The sequence below is a fragment of the Carassius gibelio genome, chromosome B25 (genome assembly GCF_023724105.1).
Source record: "Carassius gibelio isolate Cgi1373 ecotype wild population from Czech Republic chromosome B25, carGib1.2-hapl.c, whole genome shotgun sequence".
Taxonomy (NCBI): Eukaryota; Metazoa; Chordata; class Actinopteri; order Cypriniformes; family Cyprinidae; genus Carassius; species Carassius gibelio.
In genome coordinates, this window is record NC_068420.1 from 11,007,207 (window position 1) to 11,024,001 (window position 16,795).

The 16,795-nt window shown below is 36.6% G+C and overlaps 1 protein-coding gene across 15 annotated transcripts in view; it reads left to right on the forward strand.

Annotated features, from left to right (window-relative positions):
- The window catches only part of ppfibp2b (PPFIA binding protein 2b), a 56,358-nt gene that overhangs the window by 31,921 nt on the left and 7,642 nt on the right, over window positions 1–16,795 (forward strand). For 5 of the 15 annotated variants that reach the window (XM_052597426.1, XM_052597425.1, XM_052597431.1 and 2 more), the window contains 17 exons: window positions 734–871; window positions 4,497–4,700; window positions 5,460–5,552; window positions 7,885–7,996; window positions 8,671–8,703; window positions 9,983–10,044; window positions 10,172–10,247; window positions 10,355–10,467; window positions 11,323–11,390; window positions 11,597–11,671; window positions 12,082–12,142; window positions 12,374–12,409; window positions 12,748–12,889; window positions 15,518–15,550; window positions 15,645–15,780; window positions 16,015–16,119; window positions 16,205–16,355. In XM_052597426.1, the coding sequence (XP_052453386.1) occupies window positions 734–871; window positions 4,497–4,700; window positions 5,460–5,552; window positions 7,885–7,996; window positions 8,671–8,703; window positions 9,983–10,044; window positions 10,172–10,247; window positions 10,355–10,467; window positions 11,323–11,390; window positions 11,597–11,671; window positions 12,082–12,142; window positions 12,374–12,409; window positions 12,748–12,889; window positions 15,518–15,550; window positions 15,645–15,780; window positions 16,015–16,119; window positions 16,205–16,355 (1,638 nt within the window). The remainder of the gene's footprint in view (window positions 1–733; window positions 872–4,496; window positions 4,701–5,459; window positions 5,553–7,884; window positions 7,997–8,670; window positions 8,704–9,982; window positions 10,045–10,171; window positions 10,248–10,354; window positions 10,468–11,322; window positions 11,391–11,596; window positions 11,672–12,081; window positions 12,143–12,373; window positions 12,410–12,747; window positions 12,890–15,517; window positions 15,551–15,644; window positions 15,781–16,014; window positions 16,120–16,204; window positions 16,356–16,795) is intronic. The other 10 variants (XM_052597428.1, XM_052597430.1, XM_052597432.1 and 7 more) reach the window with 10 other exon arrangements.

The window sequence follows — 16,795 nt, forward strand, 5'->3', positions numbered from 1 at the left end:
GAACAACATGGGACTTTTGTGTTCTTCTTCAGAAACTACAAAGAGGAAGTCATACGGAGAAAGAGGAAGTGCAGTTATTTGAAATCCTCAGTCGGTGTGTTTGAGGGCAATGCTAGACATAAGCATAACTAGGACCAGAAGAAATCTGCTGACATTTTTTTTTTGCACTTGTATGAAAAATTGAATAAATTTGTCAAACGTTTCAATAAAGAGATGTGTGTGAAGTGGACCTTTTCTACATGATACTATATTGTAATACTGTGTAGTTTTGTATGGTTTAGGAATATTGTAATCTTTCACCACAATAGTAAATATCAAAATGCCACAGTTTTACCGCCTGATACCATAATTGTTTCACTGCAATACTTTTAGTTTTTGAATGTGCACAAAACTATATATGCCCTTTTTAATCACTTGTTAGCAAAGGTTCTCAGAGTCCTGCTGTATTTAGCCCATAGTGTCAGGAATGCTGAGAAACAAAGTTTCCCTCTTTTGGCCCTCCCGACTTTCTCACATACAGGCACCAGAGAGTCAGAGGAAGTAAAAATAGCGTTCATTGCTTGAGTATATTTAGCGGCGCTTAGCTTCGGCCTATGCGTTACTATGAGAGAACTTGGCAGTGGAGCAGCGAGAAGTGTCTGTGTGCTGTGTGATTGTCACTGTATACAGTGCAACTGTGTGGGTGTGTTTGTGTGTCACCATGCGTTCGCCAACATGTGTGTGTGTGCTTTAGGAGCTCGTCAGCCGAACCTCACTGGAGACGCAGAAACTGGAACTCATGGATGAAGTTTCCTATCTGAAACTCAAGCTAGTCGGCATGGAGGAGGAACACAACCATATGGACGAACAGCAGAAACATCATAAAGCCGAGGTACTGTGTCAGTCTGTCAGCTCATACAGGGCAGTGGGTTCATCTGTTATGAGATAGTATTTGTTTAACATCATATTATTGTAGTTCCCTAAATGAGACTTATTTAAGCCCATGGCTGTTTACTTCCTCTGTTTGTGCAGATGTCACAGCATTAGTACTCTATATCAATACATTGTTTTCATGATTCTCCATTTTATTATCACAGCAAATAATTTAATTGAATAAATATTATAGAATAATTTAGAATAATTTTTATGTTATGTGCTTACTCATCATTATTAGTTTATTTTCTAGGTGGCTTAATTTATTTTTGCATTTTTTTGCATTGTTTTTTTTGTTCTTGTTTGTAAGTTTTCATCTAATAATTTGATTTCTTTTCAGCTTTATTTAAATTACAGAAATTGAGAAATATTTTCAGATTTAGTTAAACTAAAAAAGTTAACATTATTATTTTTATTTTAGTAACTAACAATTTATACTATATAAACTATAGAAATATTAAGTTATACACTATATATTTAATATAATATTTAATATATATAATATTAATGTTTAAGTTGTGTGTGCTTGTATAAAGTCATAATAATTTATATATCTTTTATATTTTATTATCAATTTGGTACTGATATACCAGTAATTTTGACACCCCTAATATCAGGAATTGTTTGACAACTGTTATGTTTTCCTGTTTCCTCATAAAGTAATACTGATGAATACTTTATAATGCTGGTTTAGATTTGTTGACTGGATGATGTTATTTAGGTCTTTTTGAGTGTCTGTGTCTTGTTGTCCACCTGCTGGCCCTAATTCAGTTGAATCCACACACACCGAAGCAGCCATTTCAGTATATGTGTTGTTATATACATTTAGAGGTATATTAATAAAAAAGTATATGGTCCTATTGAAGAGAAACTAATTTTTGACACAACATTGTCATTACCAAGAGCTTCATGTTGAAATCAAAGATCAGTAAACATGCTCAAAAGGTTTTGAGCTGACATTTAATCTGGTGTTTCCATATGCCGCTTGGAAACATAACTAGGGGACAGGGAAGTTGTGGTGGCTTGTTTATGTTGTGGTGTGTGTATGTAGATCCTGTAGTTTTATCACCTCTTAACACCTAATTACTTATCGGACTCACAGTGTAATGCACTGTGTGCAGAGCCAACAGTGTAAACTGAGACTCCGGAAAACACCATAAAACTTTAAAGGAGCATCTGTTCTGAGCTTTATTTATCTTGAACATTCTACATCTTTGGTTTTCTGTCTAAAAATGGAATGGTCTTTCTTTCAAAGCATTTTCCAAAACAAAAAAGTGGACGGGATTCCAAGGGCCATGGGAAAACCTAGAAATACCAGAGAATTCACAGCCTTGTAGAGCCATGGAAATGAATAGGAATGTAAATTCATGGGAATTTTCATAGTGAGCATACATTTGCCTTGGTATCCTCAATCAAAAGCCATTGGTAATTAGAAAACTCTCTCTCTTCAATTTCTATACAAGTATGTAAGCATTCTCCTGGTGTTTGATTTCAGGTAGGTATACCAAGAACTCAAAACAGGAAGGAGTTTGACTCTGAGCCAAAAGATGTCTCATTGTTATGTATTTGTCATTCGTTTGAGTTGGGCTATCACACAGCCTCAGCCTTTCCACACTGACAGTGTGCTTACAGAAACATGATTTACAGCTATGTACACACACCCAGGCAATTACACATGCACATTCAAACCCTACGTCCCACAAATGCTCCCGATGCCAGAAAGGCAATGCGCTGATAAGGGAAGATGCTAATCAGTAGAGGCACAAAAGCATGCGGTGGATCTAAATGGGAGACAGTGACAGGCAGTTTAATGAACGTAAAATGACAGACGCCAGAAGTGCTCAGTGCTTGTCTTGACGAGTGTTCAGCTGCACAAAACATGCACACACTTTTTAACACGTATCTGCAATGGGTGTCATTCACCTTTAGAAGTGAAGCGAAAACAGAATGAAAAGGTGCTAATGGCTGTTCAGTTATGTGTGTTGCATTCTGCAGTTAATATTTATACTTTTTTGAAATTTGAATGTGTAGCCTAAATCTTTCTAGTCAAATCAGTAAAAAGTGCACATCTTGCTTGTTACAAAAGTATGTGCATATTCTGTGACTGGTGGTTAATGTTGAAATTTCTGGGTTTACTGAGTAATGACTCAGTCTTGTAAATCTCTCTTTCTTGCATCTTCTCATAAATCCATAGCATCACGGCGCAGTGTTGGTTGTGTTGTAACTGAGCTCTCCTTGCATTTGTTGCATCAACAAACACTGTCCTCAAGGGTGACAGCTGCAAGGCTCCGTTCAGCGGGACAGAATGGCAGAAATTCACTTTGAACATACCACAGGCGCAAAACACTTTCGCCACACACATCTCCCCCACTCACAAACCTTTAGCATAGAGCCAAATATAAACTTGGAACGTGTGCCTTATCATCCGCTTTAGTATCAGTGGGGAATATCATATGAAACTTCCTCTGGCTGACAGCTTTTGCATTTCTGTCAGAATAGCCCAGATTAGCCTGACTAATCACGTGTTCACAAGTGAAAAACAAACTGAATATTAACATACTTTTTGCTAAAGTCAGATCTTGTAATCAGTACGTAGTACTATCATATGTGCCAGATGAAGTATTGCATTATTATTTATTACTCATCTGGACATTTATTAGAATCCCAAGCACCTGCATTTTATTTTCTGAAATGCTGTATCTTGGTTCCCAGAAAAGCTTGTCCTCATATAGACCCTTCTTTAAATTGAGAAGTAGGTCAGTAGGTTTTTTTTTTTTTACTGGCAAAGAGTAGGTCACAAATCAAGTCCTTTCACCACCTTTACCATTTATACAGAAGAACATTATTTCAAGCATGACACATAATGCTGACAACATGTAAGGTATGTGAATATACACTGTTGAAAATTGGTAGTGAAATGAAGATATTTTTCATGAAATCTGAGAGCTTTCTGTTCCTACATAGACAGTAACGCAACTGAAATCTTCAAGATCCAAAGAGGTAGTAAAGACATTTTCAAAATTGTCCATGTGACATCAGTTCAAGTGTAGTTTAATGAATCAATGAACGCATGTCAAAGACTGACACGGAAGAGATGAAAATGTTAAATAAAGTTATTTTTGTTTTCTTTGCACACAAAAAGTAACTTCTAGCTAAGTTTGAACCACTGATCTCACATGGAATATTTTATTGATGTTCTTACTATTCTGGACCTTGAACATGGTAAAACCCTTGCTGTCTATGCATGGTCAGAAAGTTCTCCGATTTCATCAAAAATATTTATGTTCTGAAGATGAACAAAGGTTTTACTGGTTTGGACGACATGACTGTGAGTAATTAATGACAGAATTTTCATTTTTGGGTGAACTATCCCTTTAAAGGACCTCCAGAAATACTTGTCTGGAGTGTACATGTGATATATTAGATATGAAAACCAAAAGCGCACAAATTCAAAGAATAAATATGCCTATTCAGATAACTCAGATTAATCATAAGACCATATATGTCTATGTATAACTGTTTCCAAATCTGATCAACGTTTTCCTTTTTTTTTTTTTCTGGCTTTCTTGTTTTTGCTCTCTCAGAGTGTGGTTAATCTAATTAGTGAACTACAGGAGCAGATGTGTAAATTCCAGGAGGAAATCAGCAATCGCATTCAGGAGCAGAGGGCCCTGGAGAGCCTGGGGGACAATGGCACACGCGAGGCTCTCGACCAGAGCCCCGATGTGGGCCTTGGTGCATCGGATGCTGAGGAATGCAGCTGCCGCTGTAGAAGCGGAGGAGAGAATGTAGGCAGATCCTCATTACGTGGTGGACTTACTTCAAGACCCTGTTTTTATCTCCTTGCTTTACCCTAAAACATAACCATTCCCCATCTCACTTTTGGACACTCCAACAGGAATTACTACTAACTGACTCTTCCTACAGTGAATCCAATGTGTCTGCGGGCTCCACTGTGGGAATCTCATGGTTTTTGGTGTTTGCAGTGTGTTCCAATGACAGAATGTTATGATTTATTTTGGGTGTAAACCTGCATGATGGAAGTTCACTAACGCTAACGGTTGCTGAGTAGTTCCAGAAAGCTTCCAGAAGGGCTGTGGGCTTAGTGGTGACCCTATTAGATTCTTTCTCCTTGATCAATTCTGATATTTGAGGACTCAAGGTATCTTACCTATAGAAACTAATAAGGTTTTTCAGGAATCTCCAGCGCTTTCTTGTGGTTTAACTGCACGGTTTATGGGTTTCATTGGTCAGTCCAAACCCTTTCTCTTGAATTCCTTTGTATTGATGTGAAAGCCCTTAGTATGGATCCCCTAAAGTGGAACTTGCAGAAAAAAAAGCTCCTGGAACTTTCGAGTGTACACAAGAACATTTTTCCAAATGCACAGGAAAGTCTCAGGGTTAAATGTTTTCTGCAAACGCAATTTAGGGGATCTGTACCTTAGAAAGAAGCATAGTTTTTCCAGGAGTTGTTGCCAGAATGGCTGGATATTTGCCATGGCAAGGTGGTTTGTAATTGTTCTTCTTTGTTTCTGCTTATTCATCAGGCTTTGCTACAAGAGCTACGCCTTCTTAAGAGCAAAGTTGAAGAACTGGAGGGGGAGAAATCACAATATGAGAGGAAGCTTAAAGCCACTAAGGTAATGTAAATGTAATCTGGAATCCTATTAGACTTCAGCCTAGTAATTGGTGCTCTTGTGGTTCTGTTTTGTTCATTACAAACTTTAACTGCCCCATCAGCATTTACTAACAGTCTCTTTATCCATGTTGGCTTATCCCCAAATGCAAACTGTTGTCAATGCAACTTCATGCATTGACCCCGTAACTCTTCTATACATACTAATAGGACTTTTTATTCAATTGTTCATTGCATTCTCACAAACTCTTCAGCTCTCAGCATAATGAACGTCCCTCTTGCGTTCTCTTTTCCTCCAGCTTTCTATCACCTATTCCCTCCATGTCTGTTACCAGTCTCTCATGACCAAGCTTTCTACACTGAAGCTCACGGTTGAGCACACTCAGGTAGAACGACAGCATTGGGAGGAGCGCTGTCGGACAGCTCAGGTGCTTAACCCCGCTCCCCCTTCTTATCCCTTGTCATCCTTCCTGAGGAGTAGGACACAAAGGAGAGGGCGAGGATGACCCTGTCCAAAAATGGCACCCTTAGTCCTTTCGGTTATTTGAGTTCACATGATGTAATGTTGGATATCTGACATGATGGATATCTGACCACGCACTTTAAGATCTATTGACGACACATGGGAAATATGCTTTTGAATCATAAAATGGGACACCCTGCGGTCTCGAGGACCACAGGGACGTCCAACAATTAAAGACCAAATGACTGCAAGTTTGCATCAAGAGTGCCATTTAAGACAGGGTTGCTTTCATAATACTTCCACCTCTGCTCAAGATTTGGGGGTCTACGTTTTCCAAGCTTTGTCATAGTTTCTTGAAAATGTCCACTCCTTTGGTTGTTATGCCTCTCTGAGCTCCCAGTCCTTGTGCCTCTTGAACCCTCGTTTTATGTGAATCCAATCCAGGCCAAATTTTTTCAGAGCTTAGCTAAAACCCCAATCAAACAAACCTGAACCCCTTAATCAAAGTTTTCAGCATCACTAAAAACATTCTGGGAGGTGGCCTTCCAAGAGCAAGATTAGTCACCCGTTTTATGTAACAGGCATTCGGTCAGTTGTTGACAATCTACTGAATATTGTGCAGAAATCTTACAGCTTAAAGATCCCCAGTTTTTAATGCAGACCTGTTTAGACGGCTTGCAATTGCTCTTGAAAATTTGAGCCTATAATAGAGGTCCACATGGTTCAGGGGCAATCTTTTAAAACACATTATGTGTTGAAGTGAGTAGTGTAGTTAAACTAGACGTGGATAGGCTACTATAGATAATCTATCGCTGTTTGCCTTGTGCTTATTGATGAAATAAGCATGTGTATGTTTGTGTGAGTATTTGCGTATTAGATTAGGTATGCATGACTTCATCCTCTGGCAGATTGTAAGGTTTGTCTGTATTGGGAACAAGGGATGAGCAGTTCAATATGGGGATACAAACAGATTCACACACTATATCTGAACATACAATACATTCTTTATTTACATTACATTATGTATTTTTGTTTTTCTATAGCATTTAATGAAATACTACAAATGCATTTTCCCTAGTTCACTCATATTTGTCTGTTACTACCCACATAACCTTCTCTTTGTTTGACTAATCAATGACAGATGGGGCAATGTTCATTTGTGTGCCATTGATAGCACAGAAATTAGAGAAGGTTGTCTGTGTTATCTGCTAACATTTGAGCATTTACAAAGTCAGGACACTGATGTAAGGAATCTGCTGCCAAAGAATTTTGTTCCTATGGGTATGGCCGGTGTAATCTCTTCAAGCTGATATAAAGCGAGAGTCAGAAATCTATCATATCTAGAGAGTTAAAATGTGGAAAGAGTTGTTGTGTTTGTTAATTCATCATCTTAAAAATTCAAACTTGTAGCCTGCTATAGTACCAGCATAGCTACTTGAATTGGTGTTCTGTAAAATCATGTCTGAGCATGATGGTGGTGGGACAGTATACGAATGTTAGCAATATGCTAAACAGAAAAGGCTTACTTGTTTGTGGTAGTCCAATTTTTTTTGTTTCCTGTTTTGTGACAATATAGTTGGTGTTTTTAAGTGTGGAAGTACAATTTGTCACCCTCCAAAATGGTGAAGGTCATTTAACCTTTTTTTTACCCCATTGTGCCTGTTGCTTTTGTGTTGACAATGTCAGATTCCCCTGTTCTCCCAAAAAACATTAATGTGATGAGTATGATATTGAAGATTCACCGTGATGTTGTGTAAAATGTGGACCTCATTGTTTTCTTTCTTATGTAAAAATGTCAAATTATGGTTAAAGCTGAAGATATCTTACCGTTATCTGAAATGTGCTGATCTGCTAACTTGGTTTTTTTTTTTAGACCGAGATTGCCAAACTCCAGCAGCTGCTTGTTACAAAGGATGCTGAAATCGAGTGTCTACAGAACCAGCTTCTGTCCCGAGGAACCATCAGCAATGACATCACAGAGAGAGGTACCTCTAAGAAGATTAATCCCAACGGTTGCTGAAGTGAGGCCTCAATGCAGAATAATTTAGCATAACATTAATAAAAATAAAAAAAGAAACTTTTCACTAATAAGGGACAAAATAGGACCTGAAACACTTAATAATTACGTATATTTAGTCATTAAGTTGTTTTGCAAATTAGGGCTTAGCTTTCAGAAAATGTGGATTTCATTCCCTTGTTACACCTAAGTTTGGCACAGTTTAAAACCCTGATTGGTTTGACTGTTGAATATTGGTATTCTAGCAGAAATATCAAAATTAAATAGACAAAACGTATATAATACTAAATTAGTTTGTGTGTGTGTGTGTGTGTGTGCACGAGAAATTAGTAACAGGGTTGTATAAAAACATTTTGTTTAATATTTATTTCTTATTATAACATGGGTAACAAGGATAATTGATCTAACATGCTAGATTAATTTTACTTTAGATTGTAATTAATCTAACAGGTTTTACATATTTTTTTGCCTCTGTAATAATCTGACACCAGTGTGTACTCTGTTTGTGGAAAGTACCAAAAACTAGCTGCATGGGAGTGGCGATGTGTGTTGGAAACTGTTCATGTGAGTGTTGAAATTACTAACATATGGATCTTTTTGGTAATCACTATGGCCTCTGCTGTTCACCGCTCCCTGTTGTAGAGGAGGTGTATAAGAGAAAACTGAGAGACAAACGTAAGCACACATTTCAAAGTCTCAGATCCTCCCATGCTGTCCCCCAGTTTGATTCAGCTGCCCCTTAGCATCTCTCTGTCAATCTGACTAATGTACACTGGCATGCTGTCAAGCCTGTCGCACCAATCCCCTCAATGGCTTCCTGTGTGTGTGTGTGTGTGTGTGTGTTTGTGCATGTGGAGGGGGTGTTAAGTGGCTGATTCATGCTTGTCACACCCCGCAGCCACTCATTGCTTTCCCATGGTTCTGTGAGCTAAAACTCATTAATGCAGGACCAAGGCCAGTTCAAAAAAAGAAAAAGACTTAATGAATCAACTACTATGTTTTGTATGTTTTAGAAATTCATTGTAGCACATTGTTGCAGTTAATCTCATAATTTGTGCATTATTAACAGCCCAGTAGTGGGTGTATTTTATTGCCTGTGAAGTGTTACTCCGAGCCATCACAGTGTGTGAAAAGACTTTGATTTTATGTGTAAAACTTTGTATATGTGATATTGTTAAATATATAGTACATATTAAAAAAAAAAAAGTATGCAGTAAAATAAATTAAAATACAAAAATTAAATTGCTTCATAATATGGTAAAAATGTAATGTATAAAATTAAATATGCTAAATATAGAATTAGAAAATATTATTCATAAAATATTATATAAAAAAATTATAGTTGACTTTGATTCCATTTGTCATTTATTCCTATATATTCTGTTTAATATATTAGATAATAATTAAAATGTAATATTTATTTACTAATATTTTTTAATGTTGATATATATATGACTATTTATTTTTGTCTATAATGTCGGTTACAGAGACAGTTTTTCTGAGCATGACATTTTGCTATGAGTCTTGGAGTAATTGACTGCTTTGCAAAAAGCATGTGTCAGTCTGGACAAGCATGTACTGTACACACTTACAGAGAATGTTATTTTAAAGAGTGTTTCACCTGTCAACTACTGTAATTCTCTTGGCAAACCTTCAGAAAGACCATCACATCTTTCTGAACTTTTCAGGAGGTGTAGTTTACTTCAACATTATCTATTTGTGTGCTTTGTAAATCGAGTGTGTCGCCACAGTGCAGTGTTGGGGAGTGACTAACTAAAAGTAAAAACATTTTATATAGCTTGACTGTAGTTTTGGGGGGGAAAAAATGTATTTTAGGGGATCTTGCTTGTAGTTTAAATTTGAATGTGATTTATAAATTAAAGTAAATTCCCCAACACTGCCATAATGATGTAATGTGGTGCATATTAAGTTTTGTTTGCTCTTTCTGTTACAGATCAAGAACTGCAGAGGTTAAAAACTGGAATGGAGACACTAATAGCTGCCAATAATCAAAAGGTAAGCAAACATCTGTGTGCTTTGCATTGGTCAACAGGTTTATAATCAGCAGGAAGCAGCATGCGTGTTGTAACTGGTAAAACGGTTTGCTTATGGACTAAACATCAACTCTACTATGTTTCTGAAGGATCGACACATAGAGGAACTCAATCTTCTGTTGGGCCAGTACAGAAAATTGAAGGACGGCTTGGCCCTTTCTCAAGGTACCTTTGACGAAAACTTAATTTTACTGCTTTATTAATTTTTTTCCCACTGTAACTAGATGATTTTGACATTGAATGTGATTATCTGTCTCTGTCTGTCTCTTCAGTGGCCAACGATACGTTGCTATCTGGCAGCAGTGAAGAGGATCTTAGTGGCAATCGAAAAATAAGAACCCTGACGCATAAAGCATACTCTGACATTGTCAGATCAGAGCTACAGGTACCGTTCAAGGTTTTAAACGGGTCATCTCACAGTAAAATGGCATGTTCTGGCTGTTTTGAACTTCATTTACAGTATATTCACTTTCTAGAACAACCAGACCATTAATGGAAAAACGGGTCATTTTGAAATAATCACAATGTCACAACCATAAGCACATTAACATAAGAATCTCATATTTTCATATTCACTAAGTAGTAATAATTTAGATACCGAAGTCTTGTGCTATATATATAATTATATTAATTAATTAATTAATATATATTATGTTTTTAAAAGGAATTATCTCATGCTCACCAAGACTACATGTATTAGAAATACAAAAATACAGAAAATTGTGAAATAATGTTCCAATTTAAAATAACTGTTTTCTATTGGAACATATTTTAAAATGTAATTTATTACTGAATTTATTCCAGTCTTCAGAAATCATTCCAATATACTGATTTGTTGCTCAAGAAACATTTCTTACTTGCTTAAAAACTGTGCTGCTTGATTATTTTTTCTTTTTTGGAAACTATAATACACGTTTTTTAAAGCATCTTTGATGAATGTAAAGTTTAAAATAACGGAATTTATTTGAAATCTTTTGTAACATTTGAAATGTTTTAACTGTCACTTTTGATCAATTTAAAAGAACTGAATTAGAATTTCTTTCAAAAATAACAATCCTATTGACACAAAAACAGTGGTGTAGAGTGTTTGAATAAACAGTTTAATTTGAAATTGCTGGGACAATTTGGAAAACTTAAATAAGTAGAATTCTGGAAAAAACCTAAAATGCTAAAACACAAAGGTGTCTCCATATTTCTTGGTTCATCTTTGGTCACGTTCCATGTATTTTACTCTCCACAGATGTCTTCCCGAGGCCCTTCGCCACTCCTTGTCTCTCCTCCATGTTTACAGAGGGAACTGGACTCCAGGTGAGCAAGAGTTTGTGTTACTAACAGTACACTGATGACAGCAGAGTCTCTGTGGGCCGCTGTTCTTAATGGCAATAGGGATCAAGAGGCCTCTATGGGAGAAGGATCATTTTGCTGTCCCATTCGTCCCATTCAACCTAATGTGATTTTGTCAACTCTATCTCTCTTCCTTGCACTCCGTCCCATTCTATCCTTCTCTGGCCCAGCTGTCGCAGTATACAGCCCTCCATGGAGACCTCGATGGTATCCATTGGCGACTTGGGCTTTTACAGCAGACAATGGCAAGTGGAGTGTGTGTGTGTGTTTGTGCCTGTCTTAAAGGCTTTCTAAAGTAGCAGTGGCCTTGTTCTAGTGATGTTTTTGCCACACACCACACACGCTGTTACTAATCGCTCTAGTAGTAGCTTAAGTTTTTCTTCTGATATTTCGATGTTTTCAGTATTCCTTGGGTGCATGTTAAATTAGGACATTATGCTTCATTTTGTTTCACAGCAATCAATTACCCAGATACATTAAGCAGAAATTATCATGTTGCAAATCTTTGGGACACCGGCATCAATCGTTTAGTTTTTTACCATGTGTATGTGCTTCCAGCTTATATTTGATAGTACCTGAAGCAATAAGATGCTCTTATTCTGCAATAACATAAGCAAGGCTTGTTTAATATAATTGTGCATGGTTTTATTTTCAGGTCAATGCCACGGATGCTGTCCACCAGCTTGGAAGAACTCCAGAGCGGAAGCTTACCGATGGTACAAAAACCTGAATCATTTTGTATAAATAAATATGACTCTTTTGCTTCTTGTGCCCAACTAACTCATATCATTAACAAAATGCTTTTAGTCTGAATGTCTCAACTCAACGTATATCTCTTTGTTGCTAGATTAACATGAACAACAGTGCTTTGATTTTGTGTGTTTCAACTAACAATGTGACTTATATGAGTGTATGTTTGTGTGTTTTGATTATTGTTTTTTCTTAAGCATGTAGTGGGCCAACCAGTAGAGGCTGTTTTAGAGGTACTATTAGCTAACATATACTAATAAACTACAGCAAACACAACACCAGAAGCACTACAGTCGCCTTTGCTGTATGCACATGCATTAGTTAACATTACGTATGCATATCTTTTTGTTTGCCAGGCTTATTTTAATAAAAATGCTTATTAACGAGAAGCCGCTTAGACCTTACATTCTTGTTGTTCTAATAAAATGTGTATTTGTTTATTTGTGTTTCATTCAATTCTAAAGCTGTTTGTAATTATGCATTTTAATGGTTAATATCATTTATAGCAATATGAAAATCATATTGTAAACATAAATATTTAAATGCTAAGATAAATGCATTTCTTCCACAGAACCGATATAATCCTGAAAATAACAAATTCCAGACGCTTCCGGGCAAGTTTAGCCGTCCAGAGCAGAACGGAGTGAGACTGCAGCAGTCTTCCCCTCTGCAGCTGTCACCTGATGAAAGTGAAGACAGCGAATTCAACCTGAGTAAGCTATTTTCTCACAGCACCCACAGTTAGTGAAGTAATAGTTAACCCAAAAACAAAAACGCCTATTCACTGCAGAGGAGCAAGTCACAAAATGCTACATTTGTCCAAATCGGTTGAAGAAACACTAACACAACAAAGCAAAAAGATGAAAAAACTAATTTGGACCTTGGATGGGCTGAGTAAATCTTCAGCAAATTTGAATTTTTGGGTGAATTATTTCATTAGCTAAAAAAAAAAATGAATATATTATACTATAATTAGTGCTGTCAATCGATTAATCACGTTGAATCACATGCAAAATAAAAGTTTTTGTTTGCATAATATTTGCGTGTGTACTGTGTATATTTTAGATTTGTGTGTATATATATAAATACATGTGTTTATGTATGCGTAATAAATATACACCGTACACACACATATAGTGGCATGCAAAAGTTTGGGAACCCCTTGCAGTATCTGTGAAAATTTTACAAAATAAGAGAGATCATATTAAATGCACGTTATTTTTTTTTATTTAGTACTGTCCTGAGTAAGATATTGTACATAAAAAATGTTTGCATATAGTCCAATATGATGAAATTATTAAAATAACCCCATTCAAAAGTTTGGGAACCCTTGGTTCTTAGTACTGTGTGCTGTTACCTGATGATCCACGACTTTCTTTCTGTTTTGTGATGGTTGTGCATGAGTCCCTTGTTTGTTCTGAACAGTTAAACTGAGCAGCGTTCTTCAGCAACAGAAGATACTTGTATGTTTCCCGGAACACAGATTAAGTACAATTTACCTTGATCTTAAAATTCCTATAGTTTTCACCCCCCCTTAATGCATCTTGTTTCCTTCTGGAGCATCAGTGAATGTTTGAATCTTTTTAAATAGTTGAGTTTGAGTCCCTCTATTGTCCTCAGCGTGAAAAGATGCATCTCAAAATCATAAAGTCACTGATGGAAAGGGTTCAAATATGCAAAGATGCTGGAAAATTTAAGAATCTGCAGGACTTTAAAGATTTTTCTGAAGAACGCTGCTCAGTTTAACTGTTCAGAACAAACAAGGGACTCATGCACAACCATCACAAAACAGAAACAGTGTATTTTTTGTATGTTTCTGTATACTCCCTGCATTTTTTAAGCATGCATTCAGACACAGCCATAATCTTTATTATATGACATTATTAATACTGTATAACCTTAGCTGGTGTTATTGTGCTTGTTTGCTCTTCTATTTTTTGAGAACTTTTGTCCTCTAAGCTTTTTGACCATAACAGCTTTTTAACCATCTTACTCTGCTTTTTAACACTATGGTGTCTTTGCATGGGCTTCTGTGTATCTTCTCTTTACTCTTCCTCTCTGACTAATCCATCTCTTGGGCTGCGTGTGTTTCCCCTCTCTCGCTCGGTGCGAAGATCGCTGTCGAAGCGCCAGCGCTCCAGTTTTAGGTATTGTCCTCTCAATCTCACGTTAGCATGCGACCTCCGAGCACACGCTTGCTGTGTCATACTGGATTTAACCTAAGCTCTCCTATCCTGATTCTTAAAAGCTGAAGCAGAGGATTTTTATTTTTCCTCTCCCTCTTCCCTCTCAGAGATTAGACTTAGTTTGTACTGTATGAGCCTTGCTGCTTTGCTTTTAAAGCTTTCACACTTGATGTGATGCAAATATAATGTACTGTAAATGGAAAAAAAGGAATTAGAAGAAAACCATTTGGGTTTCATGTAGGCTACAGAAGTTTGATGCTAAAAACTAGAAACGTTTACAAGCGTTTGCCCTGCTTTACTTAGTAAAAAAGAAAACCTGTCAACCCTACTATTACTGTACTACTACTGCACAATGCACATTTCTTAATAATAAGCCTAAAATGTGTTTAATTCTCACTATTCATTAGGATTGTATGATCTTTGAACATTATGCAAATGCAAAATATTTAAAGTGCACCTGAAGTATACTTGCAATAGTTCCACTTGAGCACAATCAAATAGACTTCAGTCAGTTTATCTTTAGTTGGACTTTAGCACTACTTCCACAAAATTAAGGCACATTAAGTAAAACGTTTCTTTTTACAATTTAGCAGACTATTACTTTTAGAAATGCATTTTTAGTATACTTATACTGAAATGTATTTGAAATACATTTAATTCATGCTATATTTATTTTTCACTTGGGTTCATTTGCTTATTTACTTAAACTACCTCCATCATTCTCCATCGGAATGGATATAAATTTGACAGTTTGAAATTTTAACAGTGTAAAAAGATATATAAATTATTTTTAATAATGAAGGAATATGTATTTGAATAAGGCATTTTTTTTACATATAGTAATATTTATTTACTAAATAATTAATGCTATACATAGAATCATTCTTGATGGATTAATTAAATCACAATCATTTGACATATTTAAAAAGACGACTCATGTATTTACCATATTTTTTTAAAACCTTGTAATGAAATATTCAATTATTGTATTGATTTTTATTTTAGTTTACTGTTGTTTTTATGATTTTAATATCAACTTCTCTCAGTTTAAAAATGAGCTCCACAGAAGTTAATTAAAGTCCGCTCTGCAGCATTGTGACTTAAGTCTTTGCTTTCTTTTCCTCTGCTCTCTTGCATGGCTAATATTTGGTGCAGGGCCGCGGAGAAAGCATGATCAGTTTGCGCTCGGTGGGTAAAGATAGAATGTGTATTCAGTCCAATACTAAACTTATGAAAACACAGAAACACATAACTGATTAAGTGGATTACTTCCTATTCACAGGAAAGGCGGAGAAGACGGATGACTCGACCCTGTCTGACCTCTCGCCGATATCGTCTGGAGTAGAATCAGGTCAGCAGTCTCCCGTTTCACCAGAGCACAAGAAGAACCAGAAAGGCATTCGAAAACTGTGGGGAAAGTGAGTATTTAAGGTTTTCTTATTGGTTCGAAGACGGCTTCCAAAAAAAACATTGTTTTATAATATGATGTATTTTGAAGTCATATTGTGTGAAAAGCTTATGGAAATTAGTGTAAGGTGCATGTAGTGCAAAATTTTATTGTATCCTGAATTGATTGTATCATGATGACCTGTGATATTACTGGCTACTCCTTTTTTTTTTTTTTTTTTCATTATTTTTGGTCTGTTTTACAGGATCAGGAGAACACAGTCAGGCAGTCTTCCTGCAGACAGTTCTGATTCTGACTTCAAGCGAGGGGGCTTCAGGGCCACGGCCGGCCCTCGACTCGCCTCTGCGCGGTATCTCAGCCCCTACAATGAGATTTACTAGACATAAACAAGCACCTTTTTTCCTGTTTCTCATATCTACATTCGTGTTCTGCAGTGACACGAACGCCCCCTTCTCGAAATGGTCATGTGATCAGGTGTGTGCATGGATGGAGGAGTTTGGTCTGGGTCAGTATGTGAATATGGCCAGACAGTGGGTCACTAGCGGTCAGACTCTACTCTCGGCCTCCTCACAGGACTTCGAGAAGGTGAGAGATACTTTTGACACAAGTAACAAACTCAGACCTGTGGCTTACATCAACAGCGTCCAGGTTTTTAACAGTCGGATTTCCTCATTCAACACCTGGCGGTCCATGTGAAATGATTTGGCTATGCCTCTCGCTTCAGGTTGTTGTGGTGCCAATCACTTCCTGGTTTGGGTCAACCTGCCAGGGCGGCTTTAACCTCTGTTCCGCATCAGTAATGCTGTGTGATTTACTAAATTGTTCTGCCATCAAACCCAACCAATTAAATGTTCGGATTTGGTTTCCAGTGAATCAGAACTGCTTTATAGCATTTACATAAGGCTTTATGCTTCTTTAATTGAACATTGCTAAATATGTCTTTCATTTTTTTTTTTGGCATTGATAATTACTAAAGAACCAATATGCTTTTGCAACCATCTTGATTTTTTTTTTTTTTTTTTTTT